This window comes from Schistocerca americana, chromosome 2 (assembly GCF_021461395.2).
Source record: "Schistocerca americana isolate TAMUIC-IGC-003095 chromosome 2, iqSchAmer2.1, whole genome shotgun sequence".
NCBI classification, from domain to species: Eukaryota; Metazoa; Arthropoda; class Insecta; order Orthoptera; family Acrididae; genus Schistocerca; species Schistocerca americana.
In genome coordinates, this window is record NC_060120.1 from 807,955,333 (window position 1) to 807,981,380 (window position 26,048).

Consider the following 26,048-nt stretch of genomic DNA (forward strand, 5'->3'; position numbering starts at 1 on the left):
GTTTTGAAAGCCAGTGAACTTAGCGATCTGGACTGTGTTTGTCAAAATGTGTCCCTTCTTTTTAAATCCACCCCATCAAATCAGAAAGAACTATTACTGTGAGCGGTGTGCAGTCAAGTCCACTTAAAATGTACTGAAAAAGTAATAACTATAGATTAAGATTAAATAAGGCAGAAGGGATAGATAACATTCCATCAGAATTTCTAAAATCATTGAGGGAAGTGGCAACAAAACTGCTGTTCATGTTGGTGCGTAGAATGTTCATCTGACTTTCGGAAAAATATCATACGAGTACACACAATTTCGAAAATTGCAAGAGCTGACAATTGTGACAATTATCGCAGTCAGGTTAACAGCTCATGCATCCAAGTCACTGACAAGAATAACATACAGAAAAATAGGAAAGGAAATTGTGGGTGTGTTAGATGACGATCAGTTTGGCTTTATGAAAGGTAAAGGCAATTCTGACGTTGCCTTTGATAATGGAAGCAAGACTAAAGAAAAATCTTTCATAGGCTTTGTCAGCCTGAAAAAAGCTTTCGACAATATACAGGGTGCCCCATTTACCTTGACCATAGCGTTGATGCCACTTAAGCATTCTGGTTCTTAGCGGCACTTCTTCCACAAGAGGAGGAAGAATTCATTTGAGAAAGTTGGCATACGCTGTGGCGTTTAGACTACCATTGATAAAATAAGGGCCAATAATTGCAGAACCAAGCACCCCACGCCAGACGTTAACTCTCCATTGACGCTGATGGTCCACCCGTCGAAGCCATCGTGGGTTGAAAATTTCCATTTCCCGAAGCGTCGCAACAAGACCAGAAAATATCCGTCGGAAACGTGGGTTTTTGTCACGATATCGCTCTCTGTACAGTTCTACTGCCTGCGTAGTATTTCGCCTACCTTCAACAACAACAACAATAATAACAGAAACGTTATGTCGATGAAGTTTGTAGGAAGGACAGCCTTTACTGTATGCCTACTCTACACAACAGTATTTAAAAGGACTAAACTACTGTACCCGTACATGATAAAACGTTTTGCAGTTACTGTTCTGCTAACTTACATTCTTCGTAGGTGAGTAGCATTTCTACCTTCTCTTCGTTGGTGTAGATTCTACTCCCACAACTCTTTAACTGACGGTGGTTGGCGGAATGACGGGTGTGCATTCTACTTATGTTTACATTTGTTCTCTCTCAACGTCAGCACGAGGATGAGTTCCATTACCCCGAGTACCCGCACTGGGAGCGTCAACGTCAGTGTTGTTTATTTAATTAATAGCGTTGTGTTTCAGTGAATGGTACACACAGTGATACATTTTTGAATAGATTTTTAGGAGAGGAAATGAAGTATCGAATAAGGAATACTGGGCGTAATTTAAAAAAGTCATACCGCTGCGTATTAGTAATCGGTTCATACATTCCTAAACGTAGACTACAGTGCAACCAAAAAGACAGTCTAAGATTTTAAAATGTTATGGAACAATGATCAAAATTCAGTGCATAGATCCAATAATAAATGAACAGGTACTGCATCGTATCACGGAGAGATAAACTGCACTACTGGCCATTAAAATTGCTACACCAAGAAGAAATGCAGATGATAAACGGGTATTCATTGGGCGAATATATTATACTAGAACTGACATGTGATTACATTTTCACGCAATTTCGGTGCATAGATCCTGAGAAATCAGTACCCAGAACAACCACCCCTGGCCGTAATAACGGCCTTGATACGCCTGGGCGTGGAGTCAAACAGAGCTTGGATGGCGTGTACAGGTACAGCTGCCCATGCAGCTTCAACACGATACCACAGTTCATCAAGAGTAGTGACTGGCGTATTGTGACGAGCCAGTTGTTCGTCCACTATTGACCAGATGTTTTCAATTGGTGAGAGATCTGGAGAATGTGGTGGCCAGGGCAACAGTCGAACATTTTCTGTATCCAGAAAGGCCCGTACAGGACCTACAACATGCGGTCGTGCATTATCCTGCTGAAATGTAGGATTTCGCAGGGATCGAATGAAGGATGCAGCCACGGGTCGTAACACATCTGAAATGTAACGTCCACTGTTCAAAGTGCCGTCAATGCGAACAAGAGGTGACCGAGATGTGTAACCAATGGCACCCCATACCATCACGCCGGATGATACGCCAGTATGGCGATGACGAATACACGCTTCTAATGTGCGTTCGCCGCGATATCGCCAAACACGGATGCGACCATCGTGGTGCTGTAAACAGAACCTGGATTCATTCGAAAAAATGACGTTTTGCCATTCGTGCACCCAGGTTCGTCGTTGAGTACACCATCGCAGGCACTCCTGTCTGTGATGCAGCGTCAAGGGTAACCGCAGCCACGGTGTCGGAGGTGATAGTCCATGCTGCTGCAAACGTCGTCGAACTGTTTGTGCAGATGGTTGTTGTCTTGCAAACGCCCCCATGTCTTGAGTCAGGGATCGGGACGTGGCTGCACGATCCGTTACAGCCATGCGGATAAGATGCCTGTCATCTCGACTGCTAGTGATACGAGGCCGTTTGGATCCAGCACGGCGTTCCGTATTACCCTCCTGAACCCACCGATTCCATATTCTGCTAACAGTCATTGGATCTAGAACAACGCGAGCAGCAATGTCGCGATACGATAAACCGCATTCGCGATAGGCTACAACCCGGCCTTTATCAAAGTCGGAAACGTAATGGTGCGCATTTCTCCCCCTTACATGAGGCATCACAACAACGTTTCACCATGCAGCGCCGGGCAACTGCTGTTTGTGTATGAGAAATCGGTTGGAAACTTTCCTTATGTCAGCACGTTGTAGGTGCCAGGCTTGTGTGAATGCTCTGAAAATCTAATCATTTGAATATCACAGCATCTTCTTCCTATCGGTTAGATTTCACGACCGTAGCATGTCATCTTCGTGGTGTAGTAAGTTTAATGGCCAGTAGTGTATATTGCACAGTTGCTTAAAATAAGGGATATGTTGCCAACACACATCCTCAGGCATCAAGGAATAGTTAATTCAGTAACTGAACGAATATGACATCAATGTCACAATGGGTATCGGATATACATAATATGGTGCATTATGTCAGAAGGTTATAGTCTTGGCAGCATGGCAGGTGGAGGTCGCAGCGTGGCACATTGTTGACGTGGCATGGGGTCACCTACCTGGGAATAACGTCCTCGCTTCCTATTAGCCAAGCAAAGCTCCAATATATGTAAAGGGTGAGTCACTAAATATTGCCAGCAAGAATTCCTGCGAAAGTATGATAGTAGCTGAAGAGTTTGTGGGACAAATGTTACGTGGGACAACGGGGGACATGGTATGGCGTTGGCTTTTTGTTGCTAGGTGGGGTCGCATCAGACATGTGAAAGTCAACTTCTTTTTTTAATGGGCTGCTATAGATTGGTACTTATTTTCAGATAGCGGCTATCGAGACAAATCTGATGATGCGTAAGAGTAAGGTCTTTGAAGGTCAAAAAGGTGGCACGAACATCGATTTACTGAAGGTGTTCGAAGTGATGACCATTGGTATCAACGCAGTACTGCAATCTTCTTATCATGGATTGTGTGGTATTAGTTAACACTTCAGCACTTATTGAGGCACATGCTCTGACATTCTCTCTCGCATATCTTCAGGTGTCGTTGGAACGTCTTTACAGACAATGTCCTTTACGAATCCCCACAAGAAAAAATCCAGAGGCCTTAACTCTGGCGAACGAGCCGGCCACGACACATTGAAACCTCCCCTTAGAAAAATTATTGAATTACTATGCTGGTTAACCCCTTACGTTATTTGAACGTACTCAGACATTTCGCTCTTTACGTATTCTGATCAACACTAAAATGACACACAATATTTTTTAGCGCAACGCAATCTGACTTTCAGTAATCCCTTCAAAAGAATGGCCCTGACTAACAATAACCTACACCTTTCACAAATCACTTACCTCACAAAAATCTTCGATACTCGATCTACTGCAATACAGCGAGCGCCACTACTGCCAGCTAAATAAAAGATTCAAACTACTGAAGGCACTAACTACTGATAGGCATAGTTGGCAAAAGAAAGATTTTGATAGAGGACAAACAATGTATTTACCATAATAGTGTTCAGAAGTCATAATATATATAACAGTCCGTGATATCCAATGTTACAAATTTACTCTTTCTGATGGACACCCGTCCAGATCATCTGCTCTCAAAACTCCGCCATTTCTCTCACCACATCCACCACTGTTAATATTTACTTGGTTTATTGTTTGATCAAGGAGATCTCAAAACTTTTCCACTTCTTTCCTAATCTTTGTTAGAAAATTCTTTTCATTAGCAGGGGCATGTGCAAGTAGGCTGTTTAGGTTTTATGTTGGTAACGCCATGTAGCGCTCTATATGAAAATCACTGACTGTGCTGTGTGCAGTCTGTGGCTGGTTTGCATTGTTGGAATTTGCTACTGTAGTGTTGAGCAGTTGGCTGTTAACAGCGCGTAGCGTTGCGCAGTTGGAGGTGAGCCGCCAGCAGTGGTGGATGTGGGGAGAGAGATGGCGGAGATTTGAGAGCGGATGATGTGGACGTGTGTCGATCAGAGACAGTAAATTTGTAAGATTGGATGTCATGAACTGAGATATATATATATATATATATATATATATATATATATATATATATATAAAAAATGACTTTTGAACACTGTTAAGGTAAATACATTGTTTGTTCTCTATCAAAATCTTTCATTTGCTAACTATGCCTATCAGTAGTTAGTGCCTTCAGTAGTTAGAATCTTTTATTCAGCTGGCAGTATTGGCGCTCGCTGTATTGCAGTAGTTTGAGCAACGAAGATTTTTGTGAGGTAAGTGATTCATGAAAGGTATAGGTTATTGTTAGTCAGGGCCATTCTTTTGCAGGGATTTTTGAAAGTCAGACTGCGTTGCGCTAAAAAATATTGTGTGTCAGTTTAGTGTTGATCAGAATAGGTGAAGAGAGAAATGTCTGAGTACGTTCAGTTCTGCTCAGCTGTTTGAAAATTAAATAACGTAAGGGGTTTACCAGCACAGTAATTCAATAATTTTTCTAAGGGGACGTTTCACATGGACATTAATGATTGAATACACTTTGTCGGATGCTTTTAAACTCGAAGTTGCAATTCTAGGGGAGATGGTTTTAAAATCGATAATCGAATCTATTACTTTCACATTGACTGTAAAACCAGTTCCAAATTGGTGACATTCTTTTATATCCCTTATTCCAGGTTTCCCATTGTAAATTCTGTAGACTTGTGATTCGAATGGTTCTGCTTTAGTATTTTTCATTTCCTGGAGTCCTACTACTAAAATTTTCTGTTTATCTAATTCATCTGTCAAATTCTTTGGTTTTCCTGCTTTAAGCAGAGAATTAATATTATGAGTTGCAATGTAGTTGATCTGATCTTGCTTGATCCTGTTGTTATGAACTGGCATAAGAATGGGTAATTGCCAATGCATCACATTTTAAAAAAAGAACAAAGTTTACCTTCATATCTCTGACGCGACCCCACCCAGAAACAAAAAACCAACGTCATATTATGGCCCCCATTGTCCAATGCAACATTTGTCCCTCAAACTTTTCAGCAACTCTAATACTTTCGGAGTTATTCTAGGTGGCAATAGTTAGTGCCTCTGTTTTTTACTAAAGCGCTCGAGCAGAAGCCCTCCTGCGTCGGTAGGAACTTTGATTTCTTAGCTGGTAGCTCATTCTGGTAGCGGGGAATACAGTGAACAGTCTATTGGTGGTGGCTCTTGACAGTTCACTATCATGGAAAATATTGGAGGTACAGAGTCTAGTACTGGCGGTCAGAGTATAAAGTCGGGATGGTTATAGCTCCTCAAATAATTGGTGAAAGTGTTTTAATTATTGCAATATAAAAGTGTCTGGGAGTGGGGACCACAGTAGGTGATCGAACAGGCGGTGACTCTAACCATTTGTTTGCTAAAATGTGTTAATCATTGTATTAAAAAGAATAGGCCGTGAACCAGAACTAATTAAAGATTTAATCTGAGAATAATTTCAGAACTCTAATAGTAAAGGATATGTTGTGCAACACATCGAATTTAGTGTTGACAGTGCTGTGATCAGAAGTCACAGAAATTAATAAAAGACAGCCCTTGAAAAGGAACAATTGTGTATTCTTTACTTCAGTGTAGTTAAGGATTTCCTCCAAATATGATAATTACAGCGGCACTACCAAGTTTTATCAATTCAGCGAAGGGACATCTTTAAGAGAAGCAAAATGAATGGGTTACAGAGAATAATTGCGCGATGTGGTGTGGGTGTAAAAATCGAAGAGTGAGAGCAATAAGACTTGAATACATTAGCGAAGCTCAAAGGATTGCACATTCCAGTGGTTACGAAGAGCTGAAGAAATTTTCACAGGATAGCTGCATCAAATCCGTCTTCGAACTGAAGCTAATATCAACAGCAACAATAATAATAGTAAAAGCATAGTTCCTGGACAATCCCAGCAATTCATATGTGCTAGAGATGTGGGCTACCTTGTGAGAAAAGTCATCCAAGTCTCTCCTTATAAACGTCACCTACTATAGGACATCCCGCAACTTCGAAAAAAAGGTGGCTGCTGTTTCCCTTTCCCGTTAAATACACTCATGTGTCCATTCAATTCTTAAAGAAAATATATGATTTAGTCACTTACAGGGCAATCAAATAGCTAAATATTGAAACGGGCATCAGATTCCTTTGAGCATCTGCAGACAATTTAATCATCATCGACATCCGGTATCTGACATCCACTGCTCGAAAAATGCCTACTCAATTTACAAGCATCACATTTTCCAGTAATATGCAGCCATATTGTTCCTGTAGGCCGGCCGCTGTGGCCGAGCGGTTCTAGGCACTGCAGTCCGGAACCGCGCTGCTGCTACGGTCGCAGGTTCAAATCCTTAGGTTTAAGTAGTTATAAGTCTAGGGGACTGATGACCTCAGATGTTAAGTGCGAAGCCATTTGAACCATTGTTACTGTATCTTTTCCAATGTCATCTACCACTTTCTTATTTGCTGTACTCTAGCCGAGTACTTCCTTCGACCATCAACCACCCTCACTTGACTTTCGTTACAGCCACAATTTCACCTTTGATTGTAGTTTGTTCCTTGGCTCATTTATTTGTTTTCCTACCTCTCCACACATGCATATTTCCTTTGTTTGCTGATCAAAATTCAGTTTGTCACTTCACATCGTTGTGGTCATAGAATTCGTTACACACTAGTTTTTTTTATCTTGGCTTACTCGTTGGACTTGTTGTTCAGCTGAGCCATTTCTGTTGCCTGTCTCTCTCTTGTCGTTGTCGTCGTCGTCGTCATCCTGTTACTCTAGGTGATACACTGTTTGATGGCTTGACCGCACGACCATTCCTGCCGTTTCTTGAGTTGTTCCCGGTTTTGTAAGATTCCACTCGCTATTGTTTTAAAAATACTACTTAGTTTACCAAAATCACTCGTTGCCATTTGCACTCACCTGTTTATTTCTTTTCTTTCTATTCAAACGTTGTTTCCCCCAAATACTAAAACACAAACTACGATAAACTGCACAGCATGATTTCATTAACTGTGCTCTATGGATGTAAAGGAGGCAGTTTAGTCCTGTCTAAAATACTAATACAGTTCTCATAAAAGCGATCAAGGCAATAAAAACTTCATATCAGAAGCTTTCATTACATTTAATTCAGTGGTCGCTCTCCCGCTGAAAATGCCGAGTATTTATAATTCTCATACTACCCTCTTAGCCATCTATCTTCCGGTCATCCTCAGACTAAGCCAAGAGACTGACGACGCAGTATGTGGTCCATTGAGGTTGCATTGCGAAAGTGAGTCAACACCACAGTTTCTGGTCGGCGGCCGATGCAGTTCCCCTTCCCAACCCCATCGGCAGTTAGAGAACGCTAATCGTTTTTCAATGTGTCTGCGGTGGCAGCAAAATTGTCGCAGCCCCTCTGCGATGCAATTACAGAAAGCACCGTATCCATGCCCTGCTCAAACTGATCGGAGTGTCGTGATTATTACACATTCTTTTAAGAGAATCTCTAAGGCTTCCTTGAACAGTTTCAACACGGTGAGGTGGAAGTAATCTTCACGTTGTCATAGCCCATAGTAAGGGAACACATGGACATTAGCCAACCTCATCACGCACTAAGTGGCACTATGGGAGTTAACATCTGAGGTCATCAGTACCCTTGACTTAGAACTCCTTAAACCTAACTAACCTAAAGACATCACACACATCTATGCCCGAGGCAGGATTCGAACCTGCGACCGTAGCACCACGCACTGAACCGCGCACATGTGCTTTGGCTAGATTTTGTAAACAAAGAGAAAGGGTCCAAGTAATTAAAAGTTCATACATAATGGTACAAAATCTGCATACGTTCTTTACTACTGTCACGCTGGCGAGCTGTTTGCCATTAATTTTATTTTGCAATATGTAAAACTTCATTTGCAAAGTACTCCCTCAGAAAAAATCTGAGAGAAAGGAGTCAGTAATAGCCAGATTCTTTACGTACTGGAAAATAGTAGTCCCGAACCTGATTTCTTATACGATCATTACGCTAGGTTTCACTTATTCTCACAAAATGAAGACTACCGTTAAAATCAGCTGGAAGTTTATTTCCGCGAGGAGATGAAGAGATACGTAAAATGACGCTGCTCGTGCCTGTTGGCATCAAGGCACGATGATGAACCTCTGTGGACCAAAGAAATTGCATTGTGTATCCCGGCAGGTGAAACTTGCTGTTACCAGCTGTTAGCGCAGTATACTTTTTGAGGTTGGCAACTTGCTGAAGAGTGATGACTCCGTGGTAATAAATCTCCAGAGCACAGGCGCCTGAGCCCACTTACACCGACTTCAACGTTGCAGTAACATGTTCCACTACGAAGACGCCGGTGGAGATGGCAGCTCTTGGCGCGTTTTATCTTGGGCCACGATACAGTTTTTTTACTATCCATTACCGTGGACAAAGGCTCGTAATGTCGCCCTTGATTAAACGCCACTTTTTTGCCACGGTGAGGGCAACTACGTCGTGCATGAGTTGTGACACAGCGTGGCAGAAGCTGCAAACCTACATCCGTGTCACCATGCGGTAAGAAGTGACACCTAGCTCCCCAACACCCCCCTCCACCCAAAGCCTCGTTGCTTCCATGGTTCCTTCGTGCGATTACTCTCTCTCTCTCTCTCTCTCTCTCTCTCTCTCTCTCTCTCTCTCTCTCTCTGATCCATCGCGAAATTATTCACTGTCAGTATCGCCAGTATAGAAGTGGAATCTAGTCACAAGTGCTACTACTAGAGATACTGCCCAACACATCTGTGCAAAACTTCATCGGATTTTCTCTCTGGATTCCATAGTGCGCCCGACTGAACTGTAGTTCCCCAGTGGCCCTCATAGCAGCGCATCAACAACGCCTGTTCCTTTGAAGTAATTATCGTTGTATTTTATTCCATTTCCTGTGCTGACTTCTTGCTGTCTCCGTTAGTGTCTCTCTGTACGTTTTTGAAAGCTGCTCTCGACACTGTGACTTAACTTTATTTACATTTACTTAAATTCAGAATATCAAACGATTTTCAGTGTTGTAAACTCTGTCTACCCTCCTCAGTCAGCTAACTAGCTGTCTTGAAACTTCCTACAAGCTAGTATGAAACCGATAGCTTTCTTTGGTCGACACTGAGAAAAAGATTAAATTAAATTTTGTAATACCCCTGCGCAGTGGAAAATACGAAGAACAGAATTTGTAGAGCAGCGTTACAAAGCCCGTGTCTGTGCAATGTTACGCCACTGCTAACTCTCGTGTCGTAGCAAGATGTATACCGTTGCTTTTCAGTGCATCTCTAACGAACACCAAGTGTTGTTTGAAAATAAGCCCTTAAAAAGATGAAATTTTGATCAAAATATCAGCATATGTATTCTGATTGATGTTCCTACTATTGCTGCTCATGTTCCAAATTCAAGTATGAAGTCACAACTGTAGAAATACTGGAGTACCTGTTAGGTAGCCTTCGGTTAAGGTGCAGATTGTATGTAACACTTTCCACTTCTCCCATTGTATATATACAGAGTTTTTTTTAAGTGTCACATATTTCTACAGGCGATAGAATTGGTCAAAACTGAAAGTTGAGTTCCTACTGCGCCATTAGAACTAAACACAACGGTTGTTAGACGAAAGACTGTGCATTGTTGGTAAAGTTGTTTTATCTGAAGTGCAGCAATTACAGCGCTGCATTGCGGGAAAATCACCCACAGAAAAAGCTGAAAAGAGGCCCCAATGTCAGTAAACAAGCTAAAGTATGTGATCATGAAATTTGAAGACACAGGTGAATAAGTAGATAGTGCAGCAGGGAGAGAGAGACGGCCCATTCTCCTGGCAGTTGTTTAGGAATTTGCTGTAGCTATAGCCGACTGTATAGTACATATCTGTATAGTACATACCTCAAAGTCTGCAGTGTTCGAGCTGTGTCACGGAAATTCTCCTTTTCCTGGCCAACAGTTCAAAATATTTTGCCGCGTATTTCAGACTGGTATCCCTACAAGATTCATAACGTGCGCCAAATAAAGCCCCAGATGGGCTACAACGTCGTGACTTTCTGCTTCGTTTTTCGACACGCATGGAAATGGATGACATGTGGTCATGGACGGACGAGGCGCATTTTGCTTTGCTAGGTGCCGTGGATACACAGAACTGTCTCACATTGGGTTCTACTCCGCCACATGTCGTACAGGTACATTTACTGCTCTCAGCATAGTGATTGTGCAGTGTGGTTTCACAAGCTCCTTCATTCTCGCCTCGTTTTTCTTGGAGGAGATTTACAGTGACACTTGCACGTTGTAAGGACCTCCTTGTGCAACATGTGATTTCAGCTTTGCAAGAACACAACTGTATCCACACACTACTTTGATGCGAGATGGGGCTATACCATTTGTCGATCGCCAGGTAAAAGATTTGTTTCGAATAATCTTCGGTAACGACTGAGTCACCTCTAGAGACAACTGCAAGGTATGTGGCCTTCCAAATACCCCGATCTCGATCTAAATCCATGTGATTTCTAGTTGTGGGGAAATCTAAAAGATGGTGCGTATCAGCCCTGTATCCGGTCTCTTTCTGATCAGCAGGATAGCATACGAAGACATAGCACTCTGATTACACCAGATATGCTGCGAGCAGCTGTGCCGTCTTATGGATGCAGCAAGTTGCTGAGTCGTGAGATCATACTGAACACGTGCTGTAATACCAAGTAAACGTGCGAGAACCATCGTTATCATGTATTTAATCGTTCCTTCGCTTTTACTGCACCCACACCACATTTTGACTGCTTACAGCGTCATAGTGGAACTGTTATTTTTCAGTATATTCTGCGAGCCCACCGATTAATGAACATACCTACACTGTTTGTGTCCTATGATGTATGCAGCTCGCACTGTAGCGCTCGTAACACTATCAGTGTAATTCTAACTGCTTAATATAATGTGTCCGGAAACCAAAACCAATTGATATGAGCCTTGAAGACCTGCAGTTCACAGCGTGCATTTTATTTACAGATGAGGCAAGATCTACAAGCGAGGGCATAGTAAATTACCACAGTAAGCATGGATGCAAACCCTCGAGCAACCATGGAGATGAGGCATCAGAGTCGGCTTGGTATCAGTGAACGTGGAGTAACAACCGGTGACAAATGGTTCAAATGGCTCTGAGCACTATGGGACTTAACTTCTGAGGTCATCAGTCCCCTAGAACTTAGAGCTACTTAAGCCTATCTAACCTAAGGACATCACACACATCCATGCCCGAGGCAGGATTCGAACCTGCGACCGTAGCAGTCGCGCGGTTCCGAACTGAGCGCCTAGAACCGCTCGGCCACTCCGGCCGGCACAACCGGTGACACACACATAAGGCAATTCACTTCGTCAAACAGATTGATGATGCTGCGTATCAGCTGTTTCTGTTCGGTGAGTTACCAGCATTATTGGGGAACGTTACTGTCGTAGAAAGACAACAACTGTAGTTTATGCACGAGAGGGCGCCACTTAATTTTCTTCGAATCGTGCGACAGTACCTGATCACAACATTTCACGGGCGACAGATTGATCGATGTCGTCAAAAAATGGTTCAAATGGCTCTGAGTACCATGGGACTTAACATCTGAGGTCATCAGTCCCCTAGAACTTAGAGCTACTTAAGCCTATCTAACCTAAGGACATCACACACATCCATGCCCGAGGCAGGATTCGAACCTGCGACCGTAGCGGTAGCGCGGTTCCAAACTGAAGCGCCTAGAACCTCACGGCCTTCGAGGTCGTCAGTTAGCATGGTCTCCCCATCTACTGGACCAGAATCAGTTGTGTTCTGTCTACTTGGACATATAATGACGCTGGTGTAGGTCCAACTCACCGACAATGTACAGACGTAATAGGTAGGTGTGACTAATGCCTTTAGCGCAATGGAAACCATTATTTGAGAGAATGCGCCGTTCACTTCTAATGTCAGGATGCATGCTATATATATGCAGCCCTGTCTAAAATTTGGACACTTTAAGTGTCTACTTCTATGTAGGGACAGATTGGCTCATATCTCAACAGGTATTGATTTCCAGACATATCATTACAGGAATTTTCCCTCCAGTTTTGATAACCTGCCTCCTATGGGAATATATGACATTTTCTGAAACATCCTGCACAGTATAGGCTGATAACCCCGTGGTGCACATGTCCACTGTAGTGCACAGCTGTTCATGGTCGCTTCTTTGGCGTTTCCAATCAGCCCTAAGGGTGAAAACGCATGCAAGGCACAGCACCTCGCGTATTGTTTATGGTTAATCCTGTAAATAATGGGTATCATTGGAGAGGACTGCGTGCATTTGCAGCCTCAGCAATGATTGAAAACGCCAAAGAAGCGACCATTAACAACTGTCCACTGTAGTGGACACATGCACCACAGAGATAAAGTTGTGCGCAATGAACTCCTAAGTGCTTTCCCAAACCCAAGCTGATTTTGCAATTCGCCGAGGATGATCAATATTCGTTTCGATATGGCAAACATAAGATGACTAGACAAACGGCGTACCCTACCAGAAGTTTTGCCAGCACAGTGGCCGTCGGTACGACGTAAATCACGTGTCAGCGCAAACAACAAGCCGACGAATCCGCTCGTCGGATGAAGTCAGCTGCTGTGGCAATCGACCGTGAACCTCGTGTCATGTCGTGTCGTGCCGTGCATAGCAACACAAGTGAACACAAGTGTGTGTGTGTGTGCGCGCGCGCGCACACACATACACACACGCACACACACACACACACACACACACACACACACACACACACAGAGAGAGAGAGAGACAGAGAGAGAGAGAGAGAGAGAGAGAGAGAGGAGAAGGGCATTTTCCTCGCGCACGGACGTCACTCACTGTCTACTATAGCGAAAATGCGATTGTGGCAGCTGGCACCTCATGGCCTCTCTGCCGCTTTCTTTTTTTTTCAGAGCTGTGCGTCTCTGTGGGCTTCTTCGTGGAGTACCTACTGGGCACGGTCACCGACTGGAGAAACGCTGCTCTGATCAGTGCCCTGCTGCCCATCATCTCCGTCATACTCATCACTCAGGTAAAACTCCCTCTTCTCATCCACTCCACATATCTTTACACCTCTTCTTTCTATATTTGGGTCAAAACGGACAAAATATGGAACGATGAACTTTTTCTGTGATCTGAAGTCATAAGTAGAAGGATAACAGGCGTATTTTACAGTTCCGTGAAAAGTTTTTTCACATACTGCTGCCATTAACAGAATTTCTTTACTTACCCAAATTTAGAAGTAAAAACTTCATCTTCAGGCTCCAGTACAAAAAACATTTAACAAAAGTTCACTTAGATATTAAAGGTGACGTTTACAGTCTTGGCATGTGTTGTGATCATCCTGCGGAGAAAGAGGATGATACCCTAACTGCGGGAGAATATTCACTTAGTTGTTTGATCTGCTGTTCACGTAAAAATTTTTAAATAATCACTCACTTTGTTGATATGAAACGGCTGTCTTCTTCTAGTGTCTTCAGTTACCTCCATCATTCTGGCTCCTTCGATCTTGTTAGGGACTCTTGCAAATCAACAATATTGTGCAGGAGAAACAAATGGCGGTCAAAACAAAGTTGTTTTCGATTTACCCTTCGATATGTCGACGCTGGTGTTATCAATCACCTGCAATGTCTTCTGCGCATCTTATTGTACCAACGCAGATGTTCGTTGACGAAATACGTTACAATAAGAGACTGTGGTGATTTGAAGTTAGAAACTACAGTACAAAAATTATTTTAAATAACAACGAAGATACAGCTACTGGAACCAAGATTTTCATATGTTTTCTTAATAGTAAAATGGTTCAAATGGCTCTGAGCAATATGGGACTTAATTTCTGAGGTCATCAGTCCGCTAGAACCTAGAACCACTTAAACCTAACTAACCTAAGGACATCACACACATTCATGTCCGAGGCAGGATTCGAACCTGCGACCGTAGCGGTCGCGCGGGTCCACACTGTAGCGCCTAGAACCGCTCGGTCACCACGGCCGGCAATAGTAAAATTTTTTCTACTTTAATGGTACTGAATTTAAAGTCGTCGAGAAATATCAGTTCTTGAAATCCGTAATTCGTTTAGTTTCGGCTACAACGATTAAGGGATTTCACATTAAGAAAGTGAGTGATTACTTAAAAATAATTACTTGAACAGCAGATCAGAAAACTAAGTGAATATTACCTCATACTAGGTTGCGCTTCTGTTTGTGCGCAGGATGGTCACAGCAGTTGCCAAGTCTCTGAAGAGCGACTGTAATATCTATGTGTACTTTTGGTAAATGTTTCTGTATTGCCACTGCAACGTGAATGTTGTACCTCGAACATGTTGCTTCATTAAATAATTTAAGTAAGTAAACAAATATTGTGTCTGCTAGCCGTCTCCGAAAAACCTTGGAAATAGTCGCTATCGATTAACGGTCAATATGGCTTTAAATTATTTCACAATTGCTGCTACACACTTCTAGAGGCTGTAGACGGGTTGCAATTCTCTTTTAGATCGTATCGTGCTAAACAGCTGATTAGTATCGTGTTAGAAACCCTAGTTATGTGGTGATAGATTATTACGTTACCCGACCCGCTCGTGTAATTCGACATACAACTCGCTAGATGGCGAGATTTTCGGGTAGTTTTCCACGATCGTTTACGCTAATGCTGGGTTGGCCCCCAATCACTGCTTCAGACAATACGATACGCAACCAGGTAAAATCCGGAATGAGATTTTCACTCTGCAGCGGAGTGTGCGCTGATATGAAATTTCCTGACAGATTAAAACTATGTGCCGGATCGAGGCTCAAACTCGGGACCTCCACGCGTAGGCTGTGGCTAAGCCATGTCTCCGCAATATCCTTTCTTCCGGGGGTGCTAGTTCTGCTAGGTTCGCAGAAGAGCTTCTGTGAAGTTTGGAAGGTAGGAGACGAGGTACTGGCAGAAATGAAGCTGTGAGGACGGGTCGTGAGTCATGCTTGGGTAGCTCAGTTGGTAGAGCACTTGCCCGCGAAAGGCAAAGGTCCGAGTTCGAGTCTCGGTCCGGCACACACTTTTAATCTGTCAGGAAGTTTCAGGTAAAATCCGATTACACACAGAACGTAGGTCACACGATTCGCAGACAGATGGCTCTCGCCACTTCTCTCCCTTACGTTGACTGAAGTCTTAGGTGACGGCATCCTGCCACGAAATAAAAAGAAGAAAAATCCAAATCGTGAAAACAGTGGATCTCATATGACAGCCTAAACGCTTTTTAATACATTGTTGCGTTATCCATCCTGATGACTTCCGGGACACAGTTTTATCTGCCGTAAGTTTCATATCAGCGCACACTTGGCTGCAGAGTGAATATCTCATTATGGAATACTTTTTTCTAACATTCTGTATTCACCCGTGTCCTATCAGGGGTTTCAGTGCCCCACGTCGTGTGAAGGAAGGAAGATAAGAGTTGAACACTCCGTCGACAACAAGGTCATTACAGACGGAGCACAAGCCCGGATTAGGGAGGGATGGGGAAGGAAATCTCCCGTGCCTTTTCAAAGGAACCATCCCGGCGTTTGCCTTAAGCAGTTTATGGGCAGACGGGGGAATTTGAACCGTCTCTCCTTTCCAATGCGCATTCTCGCCAGGTTTCACATCATGTGTTGCTGCAATGGTCCCCCACCCTCCACAGTAGAAAGCTGTCATTGGTTGTTGCTTTGCTTTGCTTCTTAGATTTCGCTTCAAATCTCTTTCTCTCCCTTTCTCTCCGTCTATCACTGCAAAGGTCGTGACCGAGTCTTGCTCTTACAAGGGAACCTCCCCATCGCACCCTCCTCAGATTTAGTTATAAGTTGGCACAGTGGATAGGCCTTGAAAAACTGAACACAGATCAATCGAGAAAACAGGAAGAAGTTGTGTGGAACTATGAAAAAAATTAGCAAAATTTACAAACCTAGTAGTCCATGCGCAACATAGGCAACAACAAGGATTTTCTCAGTTCAGGATCGCCGTGGTCCCATGGTTAGCGTGAGGAGCTGCGGAATTAGAAGTCCTTGATTCAAGTCTTCCCTCGACTGAAAATTCAATTTTTTATTTTCAGACAATTATTATCTGTCTGTCCGTTCGTCCGTCCGATGCGAGGTAACTGCACCGTAGTATGGGGACGTTGTACGAAAACGTTAAAAACATATGTTTTGACAGAGCACACGGAAAACCGTGTGACTGTGGAACTGTTGCATTCATTTGTTGCAGTTTATGTGACAAACTCTTACGTTTTCATCACTTTTTTTGGGAGTGCTTATCACATCCACAAGAAAACCTAAATCGGGCAAGGTAGAAGAATCTTTTTACCCATTCGCCAAGTGTACAAGTTAGGTGAGTCGACAACATATTCCTGTCATGTGACGCACATGTCGCCACCAGTGTCGTATAGAATATATTAGACGTGTTTTCCTGTGGAGGAATGGGTTGACCTATGACCTTGCGATCAAATGTTTTCGGTTCCCATTGGCGAGGCACGTCCTTTCGTCGACTAATCGCACGGTTTTGCGGTGGGTTCGCAAACCACAGATACGAAACTTATTACAGTGAACAGAGACGTCAATGAACGGACGGACAGATCATAACTTTGCGAAAATAAAGAAACTAAAATTTTCACTCGACGGAAGCTCCTCACACTAACCACGGGACCACGGCGCTCCTGAACTCAGATACGCCTTGATGTTGCCTATGTTGCACATGGACTACTCGGTTTGTATATTTTGCTTATTCTTTTCTTAGTTCCACACAACTTCTTCCTGTTTTCTCGATTGATCTGTGTTCAGTTTTTCAAGGCCTATCCACTGTGCCACTGAGGGGGGTGCGATGGGGAGGTTCCCTTGTTAGCCAGATCTGTAGAAAGCGCAGGCAGCAGTAACGCTGTTCCGCGGTCGACAGGTGCCGGAGACACCCATCTGGCTGGTGTCGCGCGGCCGCACCAAGGACGCGGAGAACGCGCTGCGCTGGCTGCGGGGGTGGGTACAGCCGGCGGACGTGCAGGCCGAGCTGAACGAGCTGTGCGCCTACTACAAGCAGACGGACGCGGACGAGGCGTCGGCGGCGCAGTCCGGCACGCCGGGCCGCTACCGCAAGCCGGCGCCGCCCCAGCCGCCGCCGCTGCGGCGCGCGCCGGACGTCATCCCGGCGAGGGCGCTGTCGCTGCGGCGGATGTCCGCCGAGATGATGACGCCCGACGAGGAGGCGGCGGCCGCGCTGGCCGCGCTGCACGAGCGCCACCGCGGCTCCCAGAACTTCCCCGTCGGACTGCCCGCCTTCGCCGCCCCCCGCAAGGAGGTACGTCGCAGCCAGTGGCGGACTAATATGGAGGTGGAGGGGCGGCCCGCCCCGTTCCTCTGATCCAGGGGTCTCCAAATCTCAAGAGACTAGAGATTTGGATGCCTTCCAGAAACAGACAAATTTTGACCAAATCCCAAACAAGGACATACATACAGAAGCGCCAGAGAAACTGGTACAGGCACGCGTATTCAAATACAGAGAGATGTTAACAGGCAGAATAAGGCGCAGAGGTCAGTAACAACTATATAAGACAACAAGTGTCTTGCGCAGTTGTTAGATCGGTTACTGCTGCTACAATGGCAGGTTACCAAGATTTAAGTGAGTTTGAACGTGGTGTTGTAGCTGGCGCACGAGCGATGCGACACTGTATCTCCGAGGTAACGATCAAGTGGGAATTTTCCCGTGCACCATTTGAAACGTCCCCTTAGAAAAATTTATGAATGACTGTGCTGATAAACCTCTTAAATTCTTTGATTTTCAAACAGCTGAGCAAAGCTGAACGTACGCAGACATTTCGCTCTTTACCAATTCTGATCAACACTAAACTGACACACAATATTTTTAGCGCAACGCAATCTGACTTTCAATAATCCCTACAAAAGAATGGCCTCGTCTAACAATAACCTATACCTTCCACAAATCACTTACCTCACAAAAATCTTCGTTACTCGAACTACAGCAATACAGTGAGCGCCAATACTGCCAGCTAAATAAAACAAACCTATACCTTTCACAAATCACTTACCTCACAAAAATCTTCGTTACTCGAACTACTGCAATACAGCGAGCGCCAATACTGCCAGCTAAATTAAAGATTCTAACTACTGAAGTCACTAACTACTGATAGGCATAGTTAGAAAATGAAAGATTTTGATAGAGAACAAACAATGTATTTACCTTAATAGTGTTCAAAAGTCATAATATAATATATATATATATATATATAATCAGTTCATCACATCCAGTCTTACAAATTTACTCTCTCTGATGGACACACGTCCAGATCATCCGCTCTCAAAACTCCGCCATCTCTCTCCCCACATCCACCATTTCTGGCGGCTCACCTCCAACTGCGCAACGCTACGCGCTGTTAACAGCCAACTGCCCAACAATGGCGAATATTCTAACAACAATGCCAACCAGCCACAGACTGCACACAGCAGAGCCAGTGATTTTCATAGAGAGCGCTACGTGACGTTACCAACAGAAAAACCTAAACAGCCTATTTACACATTTTTTAGTGTATCGTGAATATCAGGAATCCAGTAAAACATCAAATCTCAGACATCTTTGCGGCCGGAAAAAGATCCTGCAAGAATGGGACCGAGGAGAATCGTTCAGCGTGACAGAATTGCGGCAGATTTCACTGCAGGGCCATCAACAAGTGTCAGCGTGCGAAACGTTCAACGAAACATCATCGATATAGGCTTTCGGAGCCGAAGGCAGACTCATGTACCATTGATGACTGCATGACACTAAGCTTTACGCCGCGCCTGGGCTCGTGAATACCAAAATTGGACTTGATGACTGGAAACATGTTGCCTGGACAGACGAGTTTCGTTTCAAATTTTATCGTGCGGATGGACGTGTACGTGTATGGAGACAACCTCATGAATCCATGGACCCTGTTTGTCAGCAGGGCTCTTCAAGCTGGTGGAGGCTCTGTAATTGTGTGGGGCGTGTGCAGTTGGAATGATATGGGACCCGTGATAAGTCTAGATATGACTCTTGTCAGGTGACATGTACGTAAGCATCCTGTCTGATCACCTGCATCCATTCGTGTCCACTGTGCATTCCGACAGACTTGGGCAATTCCAGCAGGACAGTGTGACACCCCACATGTCCAAAACTGCTACGGAGGGCCTCCAGTAACACGCTTCTGACTTCAAACACATCCGCTGGCCACCAAACTCGCTAGACAAGAACATTATTGAGCATATCTGGGATGCCTTGCAACGTGCCGTTGAGAAGATATCTCCACCCCCTTCTACTCTTACGGAATTATCGTCAGCCCTGCAGGATTTATGGTGTCATTTCCCTCCAGCATTACTTCAGACACTAGTCGAGTGCTTGCCAGTTCGTGTTGCGGCACTTCTGCGTGCTCGTGTGGGCCCTGCGCGATATTAGGCACGTGTACTAGTTTCTTTGGCTCTTCAGTGTATGTTCAGAAAATAAGAGGCGCCATACGCATGGAAATTATAAAAATAGGTACCTACATATCTATTGTCATGTCATAGCGTTTGTAAATAGGTGGGTTCAGAATGTTAAGAACTAATGTAAAACGTTGTGTGGAACTTAAAAACTTCTGCTGGACGCAATTGTTATGTATGAAACTTCTTTGATGCCTATGACATCTGCATAAGTTTATTATAAGTACAGTTTAGAAACATGCTCAAAAAGTGCACCGAAGAGCTTATCAATGGTTTATTAATTTTTAACTGAAATATTATTCTAAAAAAGCACAACCACTCCGTCCTCAGGCCACAAGTGGCCCAACGGGTCCATCCGACCGCCGTGTCATCCTCAACTGAGGATGCGGATAGGAGGGGCGTGTGGTCAGCACACCGCTCTCCCTGACGTTATGATGGTTTCTTTCACCGGAGCCGCTATTATTCGGTCCAGTAGCTCTTGAATTGGCATCACGAGGCTGAGTGCACCCCGAAAAATGGCAACAGGGCAGGGCGGCCCGGATGGTCACCCATCCAAGTGCCGGACACGACCGTTTAACTTCGGTGATCTGGCGGGAACCGGTGTATCTACTGTGGCAAGGCCGTTGCCATATTCTGAAAAAGGTTATTCATAATTACCACGTAGTATATTTTACAATGTGGAAATCAATTAGAAAAGCTAGAAAATATCTCAAAACATATTCAAGAACAGCTTGAAACAGATGGCGTGCAGGACTCAAGGTTATGATTATGCTTATCAGATGTTTGTAAACCAGTACGCCCTACAACGAACAATTCAAGAAGTCAATACGAGATATATATTCAGTACCTCAGCTAATAATTCCTTAAATCTTTATGGACTTTGCGTGGATGTGTGTGATGTCTTTGGGTTGGTTAGGTTTAAGTAGTTCTAAGTTCTAGGGGACTGATGACCATAGATGTTAAGTCCCATAGTGCTCAGAGCCATTTGAACCATTTTTTTATGGACTTCATGCATTATCAATTTTTCACCTACCATTACTTTGTTTTGGAACTGCAGGAAAGTTACATTCTTCTCGTGTTGTGATATAGGTCGGAATTACTTGTAGAGGAAACAGGAAAAAGATTGAAACGACTGCCTGATACTCGCAGGAGTGCTGATTACAGTTCGATTAAATTCATAAAAGAAAACGTGAAAACGATAGTGAGCACTTTGGAGGATGCGAGAGATCAATCCAAGGCAAACCTTGTCACTAGATCAGCTTCGAGATTGCTCCTTCCAGTTATGCGATTTTAAATTTTGACCTATATCAACTTTCGGCACACGATACTGGAGAAAGTAAATTTAGTCCAGCAATATCTATGGTCTACAAAATGATTTTGGATGAAAGACTCGCCGAATCGGAAACCCTAAATGAAGTTTTAGTGACGGAACAAACTACAGCTATAGTAAATGTTGCAACTTTTGACACTAAAATCCTTTGGTATTAACATTAACCGACGAGAAAGATAATGGGTAAATAAAACAATACCGGGTGAACTAACTCACGATACTGGATTATCGATTCAAGAAAAAAATTCTCGGTCAGTGTTTGAAGTCATAAAGCGTTTCGTAGAATTGGCACAGCAATACATGGCCATGAAGGAAATTATCATTTTTTTTATTGTTGAAAGAAAATTTGTGCTTGAAGCTTGCTATGACACCCTGGCTGTAGCACTGGAGCATCTGGCAGAAGTTTAAAATGAGTTTGATTAGGGGCAGGTGCTGAAAGAAATAAGACTGTATCGTAGGCAGCTACGAGTTACGAGTGTGGAGTTTGTTGTTAGATAGAAATCCCAAGAAATCCTTCAATTTACAGTTAAATTGCCCTGTACATCACTCATAATTCAATATTTTTTGACCTTTCGTATCGAAGTCACATCATGCGAGAGTTTTTCTAAACTGAAACTAAATAAAAATTATCATCGCTCTACTGTGAACCAAGAACGACTTGCTAATCTGTCATTTCATCAACTGAAAGAAAAGTTTCAAATGAAGCAGGTTTCAACGACTTTACTGAGAATTTCGGTAAAACAAAGACACGACAACGTGTACTACAACAATATCAATAATAAATATTGTATCGTACAAAGGTACGAAGCTAACTGATGTTACAGTTATACAAGTTCTGTTTCCAAGCGTATAAAATAAAAGGTAATTTTTTATTCTATTGTTCATTATTTCTTTGCACTCTGGTGATGGTTACTGTGCGAAAAGCGGATTAATGTTCTTAGTTCCTGACCCTTCGCCTTTATGACGGCTTGAACTCTGCTAGGGACACTTTCAGTGAGGTGCCCGAATGTCTGTGGAGGAAAGCTAGCCCGTTCTTCCTCAAGAGCCGAAACTAGAGTAGCTAGTGATGTTACACTCTGGGGACTGGAGTAATGCGACGTTTAGTCTCTGCCTAAATGCGTTCCATTGGGTTCAGGTTGGTACTCTGGGCAGGCCAGTCCGTTTCAAGAATGTTGTTGTCTACGAACTACTGTCTCACAGATGCTACTTTATGACAGGGTACACTGTCATGCTGATACAAGAAAATCGTCGTCTCCGAACTGCTCCTCTACTGTACATAATACATATTGCTGTAAAATGTTTTGATATCCTTCCGCATTAAGCGTTTCGTTAACTTGAATAAGTGAAACACACGAAAATCACCCCAATACACTAGCACCACCTCCCCACCTCCTCCATACTACACTGTAGGCACTACCTATGATGGCATGTAACGTTCAACAGGCAATCGCCAAACCCAGACACTTCTGATTCCCACATGGAATAGCGTGATTCATCACTCCAATTCAGTCGTTTCCAGACATCCACTGTTCAGAGGCGTCTCTCTTTACACCACCTCATTGATACAGAAATGTGTCTCCTACGAGGAACTGCTCGACTATTGGATCCAATTCTTGTTTACTAAGCAGAGCCATTGTGCTAACTGGACTGCTCGTAGCGCTTTGGAACTCACAAACGATTTCATGAGATTTTTACAACCCCTTCCCAATTGCTCAACGGTCCCTCTCCGTCAGTACATGAGGTCCGCCTGTTCTTGGATTAGCTGTGGTTGTACCTTTGCGTTTCCACTTCACAATCAGATCGCCAACAGCAAACTTGGGCAACTTTATAATGGTTGAAACGTCGCTGATCGATTTGTTGGCGAACATAGCCAATTACCATGGCTGCAGAGCTGATCGGCTGACAGCAGGAGGCGACACTGCGATATACATGAAGAAACTGGTACACCTGCGTAACATCGTGTAGGCCCTCGCGAGCACACAGTGCCGCAACATGATGTGGCATGGACTCGGCTGATGTCTGAAGTAGTGCTGGAGGGAATTGGCAACACGAATGCTGCAGGGCTGTCCATCAATCTGTAAGAGTACGAAGGGGTGGAAATCTCTTCTGAACAACACGTTGCAAGGAATCCCAGATACGCTCGATAATGTTCATGTCTGGGGTGCTTGGTGGCCAGCGGAAATGTATAAACTCAGAAGAGTGTTCATGAAGCCACCCTATCGCAATTTTTGGCGTGTGGGGGTCTCGCATTGTCCTGCTAGAATTGACCAAGTCCCTCGGGATGCGCGTTGCACATGAATGAACGATGCTTACGTACATGTCACCCCTCAGAGCCGTATGTAGCCGTATCAGGGGTCCTGTATCACTCCAACTGCACACGCCTCACACCATTACAGAGCTTTCACCTGCTTAACATGAAGGGTCCATGGATTCATGAGGTTATCTCCATACTGTACACATCCATCCGCTCGATACAATTCGAAACGAGACCCATCCGACCAGGTAACATGTTCCAGTCGTCAACAGCCCAATTTCGCTGTTGACGGGTCCAGGCGAGGCGTAAAGCTTTGTGTCGTGCAGTCATAAAGGGTACACGAGTGGCCCTTCCGTTCCGAAAGCCCATATCGTTGATGTTTCGTTGATTGGTTTGCGTGCTGACACTTGTTGATGGCTCAGCATTGAAATCATTAGCAATTTCAGTCGTCGTTGGTCCCGTTCTTGCAGGATCTTTTCCCGGCCGCAGCGATGTCGGAGATTTGATGTTTTACCGGATTCCTAATATTAACGGTACACTCGTGAAATGGTCGCACGGGAAAATCCCCACTTCATCGCTACATTGGAGATACTGCGTCCCCATCGCTCATGCGCCGACTATAACACCACGCTCGAACTCACATAAATCTTTATAACCCGCCATTGTAGCAATAGTAACCGATCTAACAACTGCGCCAGACACTTGTTGTCGTTTATAGGCGTTGCCGACCGCAGCTTCATATTCTGCCTGTTCACATATGTCTGTAAGTGAATACGCATGCCTACACCAGTTTCTCTAGCATCTCAGTCTATATCAAGACATTCATTCGTCAGCATGCCGTACCTGCGCTCTCCCTACAGACGATCGAAACAACAGTAGCTACAGTAGAAACCACTACAGGAATCACCATCTCCATTGCTGCATATAGGCCACCCCGAGGACATATGAACATTGACGATACGAGAAAACTGCTTCAGCATAGAGGAAAGCTACATGTTTCTGGTGTTCTGAACTCCAAACACGCTGCACGGAATTCGATAACCACGAACCACAGCGGGAGACCCCTGCTCCAAATTATTGAACAAAATCACGCCTATATTTGTGGACCAACGAAGCCATCGTGCTACCCACATGGAGAACGACCTGATGTGTTAGATATTGCCATCACAAAAGGTATCACCAACTTCATGTCAGCTGCCGTGTCACATTCCCTGGCGTCTGACCACTTGCCAATTATTCAGGGCCGGCCGGAGTGGCCGTGCGGTTCTAGGCGCTACAGTCTGGAACCGCGAGACCGCTACAGTCGCAGGTTCGAATCCTGCCTCGGGCATGGATGTGTGTCATGTCCTTAGGCTAGTTAGATTTAAGTAGTTCTAAGTTCTGGGGGACTGATGACCTCAGAAGTTGAGTCCCATAGTGCTCAGAGCCACTTTTTATTCTATTCAGGCTTGATGTTGCGCTACAGCACACAGACATATAGGGAAACTTGAAACAGATGAGCTGGAAAGACTTTCACCAGGAAGTCTTACGCTCCCCGATGCAGCCTCCGGACGATGATAGACGTGGAGCTGATTAGTTTGTACGGAACTTCAGTGCCAATGTTAATGAAGCATTGATTTCCTCCACACTGCCGTCGAGAAGAAAAGAGCACTCTTTCCCTACTCTCGCTCAAGAGATTCAAGACATGATTCGCTATCGAAATCACCTCTGGAAAGCTTGGCACCTTACTAAGGATCCCAACATCAAGATACGAGTAACTCTGATATGGAGACAAATCAAAGCTCTACTCACCAACACCAGGGAGGAGCAATGGGCGGATAAAATATCCTCACTCCAACCAGACGCAAGAACTGATGCACCACCCTTGGGTATCCGATGCGCTTGCAGATGTAGTCGAAAATAACTTCCGCCATGCTGAAGATCCCCAGCCGCTACAACACTCCCAACGTGTTATGGAGAATGTAGTCACAGTTACAGAAGAGAACGATGATGGAGAGGACGTTCCAACTGTAACTACAGAAGAGGATCCTACTAGGACTGAACCAGATACTGGGCAAAAGTCTAAAGGAACTCCCACAAGAAGCCTTCAGCTACCTGACGGAGGCTCTCAGTAGGATGTTCAGAATACCCAAAAGCTGGGAATTGGCGGTAGTGATAGCCGTTCTGTAACCAGAAAATTGTCGCAGAGATCCCACAAACTACAGACCCATCAGTCTTCTGCCGCAAATAAGAAAACTCTTAGGGAGGCTATATCTTCAGAAAATTCGACGAATCATCCAAGATAGGAGGATAGTGACCGCAAAACATTTCTTATTTCGAACAGAGCACTCCACCAGCCAACAACAAATAGGGTTGTAGATATCGACACGGTGCACGGCAACAAATAATACTGTGACGCAGTGTTCCTAGATGAATCAA

The 26,048-nt window shown here is 44.2% G+C and overlaps 1 protein-coding gene across 1 annotated transcript in view; it reads left to right on the forward strand.

The window, feature by feature from the left end:
- Positions 1-26,048, forward strand: part of LOC124595037 (facilitated trehalose transporter Tret1-like) — a 326,026-nt gene that overhangs the window by 227,290 nt on the left and 72,688 nt on the right. Inside the window, exons 5-6 of the mRNA XM_047133599.1 lie at positions 13,513-13,631; positions 17,498-17,893. Of these exons, the coding sequence (XP_046989555.1) occupies positions 13,513-13,631; positions 17,498-17,893 (515 nt within the window). The remainder of the gene's footprint in view (positions 1-13,512; positions 13,632-17,497; positions 17,894-26,048) is intronic.